General features: G+C 40.9%; 1 protein-coding gene across 4 annotated transcripts; it reads right to left on the bottom strand.

Moving 5' to 3' along the window:
* Positions 1-598: 598 nt before the first annotated feature.
* LOC126581626 (sodium/potassium-transporting ATPase subunit beta-2-like) lies at positions 599-9,318 on the bottom strand. 4 transcript variants are annotated; one of them, XR_007609156.1, is made up of 7 exons: positions 6,425-6,843; positions 5,035-5,175; positions 4,265-4,384; positions 3,276-3,562; positions 3,025-3,193; positions 2,736-2,948; positions 599-1,000 (listed from the first exon to the last, which is right to left on the bottom strand). XR_007609156.1 is itself a non-coding variant. In XM_050245422.1 (7 exons), the coding sequence occupies exons 2-7, from the start codon at positions 6,555-6,557 to the stop codon at positions 2,842-2,844; spliced, it is 957 nt and encodes a 318-aa protein (XP_050101379.1). In that variant the 5' UTR covers positions 6,558-6,643; positions 9,181-9,318; the 3' UTR covers positions 2,674-2,841. The 4 variants fall into 4 exon arrangements, 3 of the variants coding, with proteins under 3 accessions (XP_050101379.1, XP_050101380.1, XP_050101378.1); XM_050245422.1 differs by lacking the exon at positions 599-1,000 and adding an exon at positions 9,181-9,318 and having other exon boundaries at positions 2,674-2,948; positions 6,425-6,643; XM_050245423.1 differs by lacking the exon at positions 599-1,000 and adding an exon at positions 9,069-9,086 and having other exon boundaries at positions 2,674-2,948; positions 6,425-6,643.
* Between the last annotated feature and the right edge of the window lie 3,067 nt (positions 9,319-12,385).

Raw genomic sequence — 12,385 nt, 5'->3', positions numbered from 1 at the left:
TTAATTAACAGCTGAAGTAACACTTTGTGCGTTGGAATCATACCGTTGGGCCCTATTGTCCTTCAAGGATTCAGCTCACATGCGCAGTGATCGCTGGAGATATCAAATTGATCGAAGGAACCTAATACACAGCAAGACACGTTGTACCTTTTCATTGGACACAATCAGATAAAAGAGTTCCAACTACTTAAAATATTTAATCCTTTTCTTAATTCCATCTATACTGTTATCTAGGAGCGGATGTCGCTTGGAGGATCATCTTCGAGCAGCATCTGGGAATGTGCAAACTCAAAACTAAACAAAGGAAATCACGATCTATTAAATAGATCTGTTCGGATCGGATCTGTTTTTGCCTAAAACAATTGCAAGTGGTATTAAAAATGTTGCCGTTGAATGACGCACTTTTTTGAATATTTTTAACGAAGCAAAACTTAAGCCCTGTGCGTATAAGGATCAACTATCAAAGATATTCCCATGTTATCGCAGGTGATTGAAAATTCATCGCATAAATTCCCACCTTATCTTTAATAGGACATGTGCCCCCCCCCCCCTCCCCCCGTGTATTTAATTGACTGAGCTCTATATGAAATGAGGTTTCTTCTTGTAATTTTTATTTATATCTTTGGCAGCTACAGTTCTACAGAAACTTTTGCAAGCATTGCGCTATCTATTGCGGTGCCGTACAACGGCGTATCAGTTATCGCTAGGTGATATTTCTGTCTTTAACTTATCCAGCTCTCTGTTTTTTGCTGCTCGACGATAGCCACCAACTCGCATTTATTTGATACTGGTATCCAGACTCGAGCGATCGATTGAAGAATCTCGGCCAAACATAATGCTTTTGTATGCAATGCACTCAACTTTATAACACTGGTGGGTTGGGGTTGTGGTTTAGTTGATAATAAGCGGCAGCGACTATCTTTTATCAAGATTGATCTCCGCCCCATTAATGTAATGTATTCATTAATGTTCTACTGTCTTTTTTCAGTTGTTGTTTGTGCTATCGAAAGAAAGAATTAATTCTGTTGCTGTGTTTCACTTTTGTAAAACAATTATCTGTGCGCATTATCGACGAACAAAATGCAGATTTAATTGATGAAATAAACAAATGATAACATTTGAGCAGAACTGGGCGCTTGTACAATGACGTGCCATAGGTTGCAAGTATCATCAATCAGGTCAATTAATATTTTACAGAAATGTTGTTCCTTTAGGTCAACGAGTTTTGAGTAAAATAAAGTGATGGGGCTCAGTATTGCCCCGCTCGGGATTTGGCACGACCATGCGTTCGAATGTGCATGAAAATGTGGAAAATATGTACAGGGTGTTCCATTTTTAAATTCCGAAAGTAAATTGAAATTAAACACACTTAGAATTCGAATTTCGATGAAATTACATCAAATTAAAGATTATTTTATGCCATTTTTGTGAAATACAACTTCATTCAAATGCTCATGTAGGGCTTCCACGCACACCTTGTTCCGGAACAGGTGATTTTCGATGACTGTTTGGCACATATGGGGCGGTATCTCGGCCATAACTTCACGAAAGTTGTCTTTCAAATGTTCAAAAGTTTGCGGAGAGTCGGCATAGACACGGTCTTTCGCATAACCCCACAAAAAAAAAGTCTAACGGGTTCAAATCGCAAGATCTGGACGGCCAATTGGCATCACCAAAACGCGAAATTATGCGTCTCTTAAATTTCGTTCACAATATGGCCATGTTCGACCGTGTTGGGTGGCACGTGGCGCCGTCCTGCTTAAACCACATGTCATCTGCATCCATATCTTCAATCTCAGGCAAAAAAATCGGTTAACATGCGGCCATAGTGCTCATCATTCACAATTACCGTCTCGCCGTCGTCATTTTCAAATAAATAAGGCCCGATGAGTACGACGCACATTACGATGGTGTACAGGTCTCAAAATACCCGCTACGGATCCAGATTGTTCGAATTTACGCACTACATTATCAATTGTGTGCTCTGTAGGCCGTCCATGACGACCAAAATCCGTCCGTAATGCTCAAAAAACATTTGCCGATTTTTCATCATTTTTATAGTATAATTTAACAAAATTAACACGTTGTGCGATGCTAACACGATCCATATTGTAAAATGGCAGACATTCAACTAACGATATGACGTTTTGGTTAACAGCTGTGGCAAACGGTTGTCAGCGCAGGGCTCAATACTTTCGGAAGCCCGAAATGGAACGCCCTGTATTTAACAAAGAGCAAACGAATGCACTTAAACATGAGGTGGACGTCTAATGCCAATGGCAATTTGAGTAATGAAAAGCATGCATTCCACACGAGTCGAATATAATTTGTTAAATAGTTTATAGCGATACTTTTCTATTTTTAGCTATCATTACTAGTGCTGCGAAACCTTCCAAGCTGCAACAACCACGTGACGACTGCTCGTACAAAACTGCCGCTTGGACAACCATTTACTACAACTACACGTATGATAGTGAGCTCCGGATCACTTCTCTCAACGGTGAAACACATCCGTTTAACGAACACAACGTATGTACAGGTGAATGCCGATAGCGTTATTTTTGATAAATAGGTGAAATCGATGAAATGAAAAAAGGAAACAGTAAAGTTCTAATTTTAAACGAAAAGGGAGACATTTTGAATGTATAACAACGAAATCAACCACACGAGCTGTAAATGGTGGATGTTGCGTTTGGTGCTGTATTTTAAGAGTAAAATTTTCGAGCCGCTCTTACATAACAGATGGAACTGGCCGCATTTTTATTAAATGTTCTACTTCTACTCTTGTTACTGCTGCAACTGCTACCACTGATCGCGATGGTGGGCTCAGAACATTCGAACTTATGACTCGATCTTAAGCTCGAATCGAACCAAACCAAACCGATCGTATCTGTCTTGCTTGATGTTGCGTGCCCACGCTTTGCACTCCACATTAATGTTCTGATCACCTGAAATGAAAGATAAGAAAGTATTTAAATCCGAAACTTTTTTTTTTGATGACCATGCATCAGTTTGGCTACTTACGAGCAGGCCGCTCAAAACGTACGGCAACGAGCGGACTCAGGTAGCCATCGGTGTTCTCGAACGGATAATAGTATCCCGGGAATCCACGACGCGGATAGAATTGAATCGGTCCAATGTTGTTTCTATCGTCTTCACTTTCACCTTCGCATGATACCCAAACGGTGTTCAGCTGCAAGAAAGTTGCACAAAGTGTTTAAAATGAAACTCGTCTTTCCGCTACTCATGCTCATCACATGATCACCCTATCGTACCGTGTGCTGCTTCACTCCCTTATCCTTAATGTATTCCTTTAGGTCGGACGGCATGGCAGAAGGCAGGGAACTGGAATCGTCATAAAACACTGGCTCCCATCCGTAGATTTTGTTCAACTTTAGGAATATGCACGGTGCGCTCTTGTGGTAGCTGTAGTGGTTCTCTTGCGTGCAGGGTCCGTACTGCTTGATGTCCACTTCACACACCTTACCCTTCGGTGGTGGCTCATTGTAGGAACAGTTGTGAACCTGGACATCGTCCGACGACTGCCCAGACGGTCGGTAGCCTAAATTTTGGGTTTGGAGTGACGAAGAAGAGACTGTTAATAAGGCATACGATTCATAAGGATCCAGTCTAGCCATCGTGTACATGAGCCATCGATAACACCGGCAATTCCTGCGTAATTTCATCTTATCGCAGGCCATTGCCACCAGAAACCCTGAACTCATTAAAGAGTCTATATAATTCGTGTAATGTACAAAGATCGAATGAGATCCGGTGCCAACATAATGTGCCCATGCTAGACGGAGACGCACTTCATAATGGCTTTCAATGGCTCATGCATATTATGCCCTATTTCATAAACTTTAGAGACGATCCCACTAATGATCCTGTGTGGTTTTGTATCTCACATAACTAGCACCATGTCGTGGCGTGTGCTGAAAATATGTTCTTGTGATGCGGCATTCACGACAACAGCATGGAAGAATCACAATTCTCGTGATCGGTTTGAGTAAATGTCATAAACAATACGAAAATAGAACTCTTCTTGGCCTAGCGATCGGTTGTGATGGTAGACACCAATCGTTTGCACCAAAAATAAGAGGACCTACAGGACCCCGGAGAGCTGGCACAACTCCACGGCGTAACTATTTTATTCATTAGTTGGCTGTTTCATCGTGAGCATCACTCAAAGTGTCGAGCAAACCGAGGTGCTTTCGTCGAGTGAGATCCTTAGTGTTCAATTACAGGGAACCCTATCACTTACTACTGAGAAAGTCATCCAAAGCGTCCGTGTACGTTTTGTAACTCTTCATATCCGAACCCTTGTACACGATTTGGGTCTTTTCGACCTTATCTTCAAACGGTAGAGGACGCATACTCAATCCTGCGAATTAAATAGAACATAAATGAGAATTATTATCTAAAGTTCAGTTCTTTGTTGAATGCTTTCAGCTAAGCAGTATTCATGACGGTGCTATATGTGATTCGACGATTTATCATTAGGCTTTAGATCCTTGAAATTGAAGCATTGGATAAATGCTGATTGTACAAAGCACCACATTCACATCTGCAAATGTGCAAACAAGTTAAAATATGATTTTTCTCTAGCTTCACGCTGTGATCACAAAACAACCTAGCCGTTATCTAATTCATTTATCAATAACCACACTGGTGTCGGAGGATATACAATGACGGAAAAAAGGATAAGGTCACGGATTCGATCAATATGATATTTCAAATTAGACTCTTGATCGATGCAAAAGACTGAATGATCAACTAAAACCAATTGAGGATAATGGATGACCAATAATTGCTAGTAGAACAACTTTTTGATAGTCATTAACTCGTTCACACGCAAGTGTTATTTTTTAAACACGGTTAACATTAACGGTTAAGTGTATTTGTATCAATTTTTGTACACATTTTTTGTACACAATGGACAATGTGTTCTTGCTTTCCTATTATTTTGTCACGCCGTATTCAGCAATCGCATTTTTATCACATATAATTGATTAAAGTTTTAGGTTCACTCACCGGGACTGTTACCGATCAGCGATTGATCAACCTGCCATTTGGGAATACGAGGGTCGAGCGTGTCCAAGAACACCCACATGCAAAAGGCTACCAGGGCGGCCAGAAAAGTGTAAAAGATGATGTAGAAGGTGCCAATTTTCGCTGTAATGAAAGACATTTAAAAAACAAGTTAGTTCAGTAAAATTCCATGGTGTTGCCATTTTATTTCGCTCATGCACTACATTTAGAACACCTTACAGTACATAACGGGCAAAATTGATCGGATCTCATGAGGTATGCGAAAATGAGATCGGCATGCAATGCGTATAGTTCCTGGTTGTATCGGTTTCTCCATTGTTCCTTCTCAAATATCCTGTGCCAAACATTCTTCTTACCTTTTGTCCAAACTCTAAGAATCCAGCCCTATTTATGGTAGTAATTTTGTGTTGTCGCCTATGAAAGTAAAGCTCTTTCTCTACAAATTGTTCTAGCTTTATGGTATATTTTTCGACAATATATTATAATGTTGACAAGTGGTGAAAATCCTACTTCATAACGCGCAACGCTTTGTCTCAGAAAAGGGCCAGAGGCTTAGATAGGTTCCAAGTCTCCGAGGCGTATGTGAGTACTGATTCTGTGCAGCTCCTATATGATCCCAACATCTTCCTTTTTGGCAGATGTCTTGAGTAAAACTCACTAGTCCAACAGATTATTTTCTCTGTATCACAACCACTGATCCCTGCCAAACTATTGATCTATCATTACCAACCTAATGCTCTCCTAACCTATCAATCGCAGTACACATATGCGGATGGATTCATGGCGCGATTTGTTTGCGAAAGAGTGAGCACGTCTGGTTTTTCAGTTAGAGAGGAACCACCGCTGCTCATTTTGCTCATAAATTTTATTCTTGGCGTGAACGTAAATGGAGTAAACACGTGCTTAGTCTCTAAAACGATGATTCGTTTTATGATCCTTCTTTAATTTTCTTGTGCTTCTAAGTTTGCCCGAGAAAATCTCTGCAAGTGGAGTGGAACGCATCGAATTTCAAACGATGCTGTGGAAGTTTTTAATGCGGTGCGATCACCCGGGAGTGATCCTGATCTCCTGAAGAGGTTCGCCTCTACCGCTTGCGATGATCAGGCTTGGTAACTTTAATATCTATGCGACACCTATGCGGCCAGCAAACAAATAATGATCACCAGAGCATCAACATGGAAAAACACTTCATCTTAATCCAAATCCATAATTATGCCTCATCAAAGACGAACTTTATGTAAAACTCCTAAAGCATAACCCAAGAACTACGACCAATTTAGCACAAAAAAAACACGGAACCGATTAATCCCGATACCTGTCTCAATGAACATACACAACAGCACCTCACGTTATCGACACACCAGGAACTTACCCCAGGATCCCGCCGTACGTCCGAGTACGGTACCATTTTGCGAATTAAACAGGAACTTGCTGAATGGAACCGGTTCCGGTTTCATGCGCACGTGATCATGCGCCGATGCAGCGGAGGCCGGTGATCGAGACATGGCCTTATCGCGGGGAAAAACACTTTTACACAATACACTTCAAGGTCCCAGGAGAACAAATCTAGACAATCACGGTCACTACACTTCTGCTTGACACAAATTCACAGCAGACAGAACAAACAGAAGAAATAATGATAGAGAAGAGGTAGAGTGAAACACTCGATTCATGAAGGATTCAACAAGGACGAGATCACTTATTCTGTAGGCACTCCATCGGCGATATCGAAAGAACAACTGATCACTTCAAAACGGAGCTCGTCTGTCTGGGTCGCCCACACTTCGGACAGCAGATCAGACGAGCGAATGTCGAATGGTGGTTCGTTTTATTTTCAAACATTCATTACGGGCTACGGGCACTGTGTACGTCACTTTATGAGACTCTTACGAACGTGTACGAGGACATCGCATTTGCGCGGTCGTCGCGCTCTCAAGATCATCGAAAAGGTGAATCCAAAATTATATATATATATATAATTCGTCCGTTGGTGCGTGCCAAACAGCCGACCCGTTAGCATTCTGAAGGCGGCCAGATGACAATAATTTAAATTTACGTTCAGACACGCGCGGACCAGTGACGGAGCAACGGAGATGCTACTGCTAACGGAGGTGCAAGCAACAAGGATAGTGGAGAGCTTCTTCTTCTAAAGGTGATCAACGATTCAAACACATGCGGCCAACGTTACCCTTCCAGGTGTGCTTTTTCAAAGTGACGAAGGGCACGTTAAATAAGTCACTTAAATAAAACTGGAGCCTGCAGCGGTGTCGCTACACTGAGATGCACTTACGAGTCACCACCGCACGAGGTCACGGCACCGCCAGACAGGCAGACACTATGCTCGCACACGTGTTTGATGCGCGAAACCCCCGTTTAGGAAAGTCCTCGGTGACTTTCCACCGGTGCTGGGGGGATGCTGCTGACCATCGCGAGGTTTGAAAATTATTTTTAACTCATCCGCGTCCCAGGTCAATTATAGAACGGCATCTAGGGGCCTAGGCCAACAAGGTGCTCCCGCATTCAGGCGCACTTCTCCGTAAGCACCCAGAACGCAACGGAATGGAACGTGCGACGGAGCGACCCAGAACCAAAAGGCAACTAGATTGTTAACTAGAAGCGCACAAATTTTCAAACATATTTTTTTCCTCAATCATCAATTCGAAACATTGCTGCACTTGATACTCGCCGTTCCAGGTAAAGTCAGACACGCATGGTGAAGAGAAGATCATTCCTTGAGCGCAAACAATATCCTTTCATTCTGATTGCACAAGTCCACATAGTACACTTTATGATGCATGGAAAGTATATTTTGGATTTTAAGTCTTGTGTACGCTAAGAATGATTGTAACCTTGCAGATGGCATACGAGGTGTTTGAGAATCGTGATCTTGAAAATCTTGAATAGTAATTTCAATGTTGATACATAAATAAAATCGGGGTTTGTGCTGTTATACATTTTAACTAAAATTCAACTATTCATTGTAATAGTTATGCAACTCAAATATGAGACATTCCATCAGATGTCGGCCACATTACTACCGTGGTCATCTGTTCTAAAGGACATCTGTTGGCGAAGGTCAAATCGCTTTTTTTTTTGCGTTCATCAACAATGATTAGAGGCTCGTACCGTGAATCTCACTTCTGTACATCATACCATTGTATGAGTAAATGAAAGATTGAGAGAAAGAAAATGAGATTCCGTTGTATCTCAGAGGAAGTTTAAAAGCAGTGCCACAAAGAAGGTGCTCAGTACAACCAAACACAAACCTTGAAACTGTCACTGATCTTCAACAATTCTTCCACTAAACAAAAAAAAAACTCTACATACACTCTTTCTTAGACTGTCTGTTGAACAATTGCCAAGAGATGATTACAAAGTAATTATCCCCCAGTTGGAGAGCTTCTTAGGGTTGATGTTGGGCGCTCGTTTCCATGCTTATGATACTGTTGTACTTCAAATGAGTAATAACACATTGCAACGTGTGACAGGAACTCACTGGCCATATGCACTGCACTATCCTATGGACATTTGGCAAAGGCCTTTTCGCCTTTGGACAGTTTTGTTTTGGCCAACGCTGGGTACTCAGCTAGTTATATTTATAATTCCTCCCGTTATTTGGCACGCACCCACCAGACCCACCCGTTAACACACTGAAAGTGGCCACATGACAATAATTTAAATTTACATTCAAACTCGCGCAGACCGTAGCAAGAATCAAGCTCCCTTTTGGGGGGTCGGGGCAAACTCTTGGTGTGATGGTATTGTAAGGTGGTAAGCCGGTTCTTGAATGATTTTCTTTTTTGCCACCAAAACGGCTCGATCAACACGGGTGCCATTCTTAAGGCGATAGACGATCAACGAATTCACGTACGCACACATATACGCGGACATGCACCAACATTAGTATCACATTTTTTTCAGGAGTCTTCTCCAAGGTCTTAAAGTGTACTTTAAATAAGCCACGTAACAATCGGAAGCTGAAATGATCACATCACAGAAATGCAGCAAAGAATCACCCTTCGGTCACGTTACAACCAAAGACATGCAGACGCTTTGAAGCACAACAAACTTATTCAGCCGTTCAATTATGTTTCTGTGAATTCTAATCACAAATTTCTTTTGCAATACCGATAGCAAACTGCCCGAGTGGGCTACAGCTTCGCGGAGACAAGACACAACACGTGGGACGGCGTGGATTCTGCGTAGAGCCGTGGGGCTGCGCGTCGAGCGAATAGCAAAGAGAGAAAAGATCGAGTGGAGATCGTGAACACTGGTTTTATATAGCTACCGTGCCATCCCAGCCCCAGGCCCCACCACCTCCAAATGATCTTCACCATCCACCCTCAGAACCCTGCTAGCCAGAAATGACTGTTTCTGAAATGAATTTCTCATCCCGTTCGGCTTACCACTAATTTTCGGTAACGCTTGTTCATAAAGCCTGTACCAGGTCGGATTTGGTCATACGGAAAAGGATATAACTCGACAAAGAACAAAAGGTGTCATTTTGAGGGTTTATTTTTAAATTATCTTTAAAGAGTATTGATTGAATATTATTTGTTAGATGCTTTAATGAATTTTTGTGCTTTTACTTTGATTTCGCCCTTTTGTTCGTAATTCTACAGGACCTCTTGTTGCACATCATTTCTATTTAAACTAGTTTTTATACATTTCTGTTTCATTTCTTGAGGTTCCCTGTGATAATTATCCAATATAAATCAATGGAAAGAAAATCCAGATAATTTGTTGGATGGTTAGTTTTAATAATGGAATCGAAAAAAATACGCCATAGCTGCTGTAATGGCAGGGATCCTTGGTGGACCAATGGAGGACAAAATCCTTTTCTGTAGACACTCTTCATTGTACAAGTTTCGACTGAACGTTTTCTCGATTGTCTCGATGCGAAATCTTATTTTCGAAAATTGATTAGCATAAATTAACTAAAATGCTCCTTCTGCATTCCTTCTATGTTTGACAAGGTTAAAATTGTCTTCTGCTTTTTGACAAAATGCCTTGTTACGGGTGTCATACCATCAACTGTTGTTTGTACGGCTTCCTTGCGCGGATTTCGGCAATCAAGCGTTATTATCTGGACCTATTTGGCTAGTTTCTGGCTGTGTACAAAATGGTTTGACCATCCCACAAAAATATGTGTCGCACTATGATGTCATCCATCGTGAGTTTTATTTACCAAATTACAATGAGAGATTCCAGATTTTGTTGAAAACTGTGCGACAATTTTCATTCCGCAGAATAGGGCATTTGTTATGCTTCTTCTCCTTTTGTATTTTGCCGTAAGAGTCCTGCAATCCCGTTTGAATATGGTATTTTGAATGTAGTTTAGAAATATAAAGAATTATGCGGTTTTTACTCTAAGCAAATCGAGTGTCTATAGTGAGTATGCATTTTTTGTTTTCTACTTTCGCGTTCCATCAGAGAGAACTTTTGAAGTTGTGATTCGATTATGACAAAAAAAAAATGTATCACCAAATAATTAAGCTAGTAGCAACAAAACGCTATTGAAAAGACCTCGATATGTCTACTAGGGTCGGTACAATGATTAAAATGGTGAAGGCAGGTTGTGTTGTGCTTTGTAACTTATTTACTTATTAGTTAGTTCTGTATTCTGCGTACTGCGTTGCTTCTTTGTCATCTTTCGGCCTATTTCGGATGTTCAACTAGTCACTTAATTTTTTAGCATAGTCACTTCTTTTTTAAAAATTAACTAAACCCGAATTTTAAAATAAGTCGAGTGGCTGACGGCAAAAACCATGGACACTATTACTTGGACTAAGGTTGCGTAAAGACGCGAGTACAGATCGCACTGTAAAAGAAATATCACATATTGAGTGATGACTAAATGCCTAAAACTAGTATGAGAAACTGTACTATCAGTATGGTGGCCGCTGGTTGAATAGTAATTTCAGTACATTAATCGCATTTCTAACAATAAACCATTTTGATGTTTTAAAGTCCGTTACACAAGATTCTTTATCTTGCGTCGAATTTCCATTATCCAAAATTTGCATCTCATTATTAAACAAGCATGATGAATGCTAGCATGGGGAAGACGAAAGCCGTACACCCTTATACCAACGCATCCTCTTCGGAGATATTTCTATTCGAATAAGCATCTCGCGATTGGATTAAGGGTCACTTCGGTACTTTTTTTGGGACACATATTTTTAACATTTTTTCCTGAATGCTGATCCTTTCAAGAGTATTATGTAAAATTTTTGGGCCAATCGAAGCAAAACAGACAAAGTTATAAATTTTTGAATATCAACGTTTCATACAAGGCTCCATGCAGCTCGCTACTTTGAAGAGCGTTTCCCAAAACCAACGTTTTCAAAGTCGGTGCCCATCGTACAGTAAAAACTACAGGGCCGATCGATTTGAAATTTTTAACACATACTTTGTACACTTTTTGGCAGCCCTCGTCAAGATGTCATTAAATTTGTTGATACTTTTTTTTTAATAATCATGTAAAGTTCGTTTTTTATGGCAGAATCGCAAAAAGCATCACTTTTTCAACTTCAAAAATCTGCCAAAAATCGAAAAATAAGAAAATCAACAAAAACTCTCCGGGGCTTCCTAGATAAACTTATAATCTTTCTAACGAATATCGATTTATATATTTCAAATGTCCCGTCAGGTCACTACGATGGGCACCGTAAAAAGTACCTTTTCGCCGACATGCCTACCAAAATTTGATGTCATGGATTCATTTTTCAATGAATGATGTTCAAAACAATACGAAATATTCTTCAAAAGTTGCTGCAGCTTTCGGTGTTGCTGCTTGAAACGTGGCACAAGGTGTATCTAAAATTAAACACTCCGTATATCGTTTCGCAAACCGGTTCCATAGTACCGGAATAGCAATCCAAAATGTTTGCTAACCGGCCTATCAAATTGTCTTCTCAAATTGTCGTTCCTTTAGATTTCAACTGGATTTCATGGACTTCACATCAGGGACTTCCACCAAGGGCCGTCCATGCCGGTAATCGTCAGGATGGATCATTGATCTATGTCGGACGAGCACTTCACGAGGGTAATCTACTGTCGGCCAAGGTGATCCCCGACAAGGAGGTCTGCTACGTATCCCACAACGGAAAGGATGTCTTCAAGTCATCATTCGAGGTACGTGGGAAGGACATTTTGAGGAAAGACAGTGGCTTTCAATGGCCATTGTAACGTTTTGTGATCGCGTTCCCATAGGTGCTAGTCGGATTGGCTTAACTGTGTCAACGGACAAGTACAGGAATTGGCATCCTTTGGCAATTTCGCTAGAACCATAATTCTGGGACATAATTCATAAAGCGCTCTACATCGCGTT

Source organism: Anopheles aquasalis, chromosome 2 (genome assembly GCF_943734665.1).
Source record: "Anopheles aquasalis chromosome 2, idAnoAquaMG_Q_19, whole genome shotgun sequence".
Taxonomy (NCBI): Eukaryota; Metazoa; Arthropoda; class Insecta; order Diptera; family Culicidae; genus Anopheles; species Anopheles aquasalis.
Note: the sequence above shows the minus strand (reverse complement) of the source record. Positions and strands in the feature narration are given on the sequence as shown.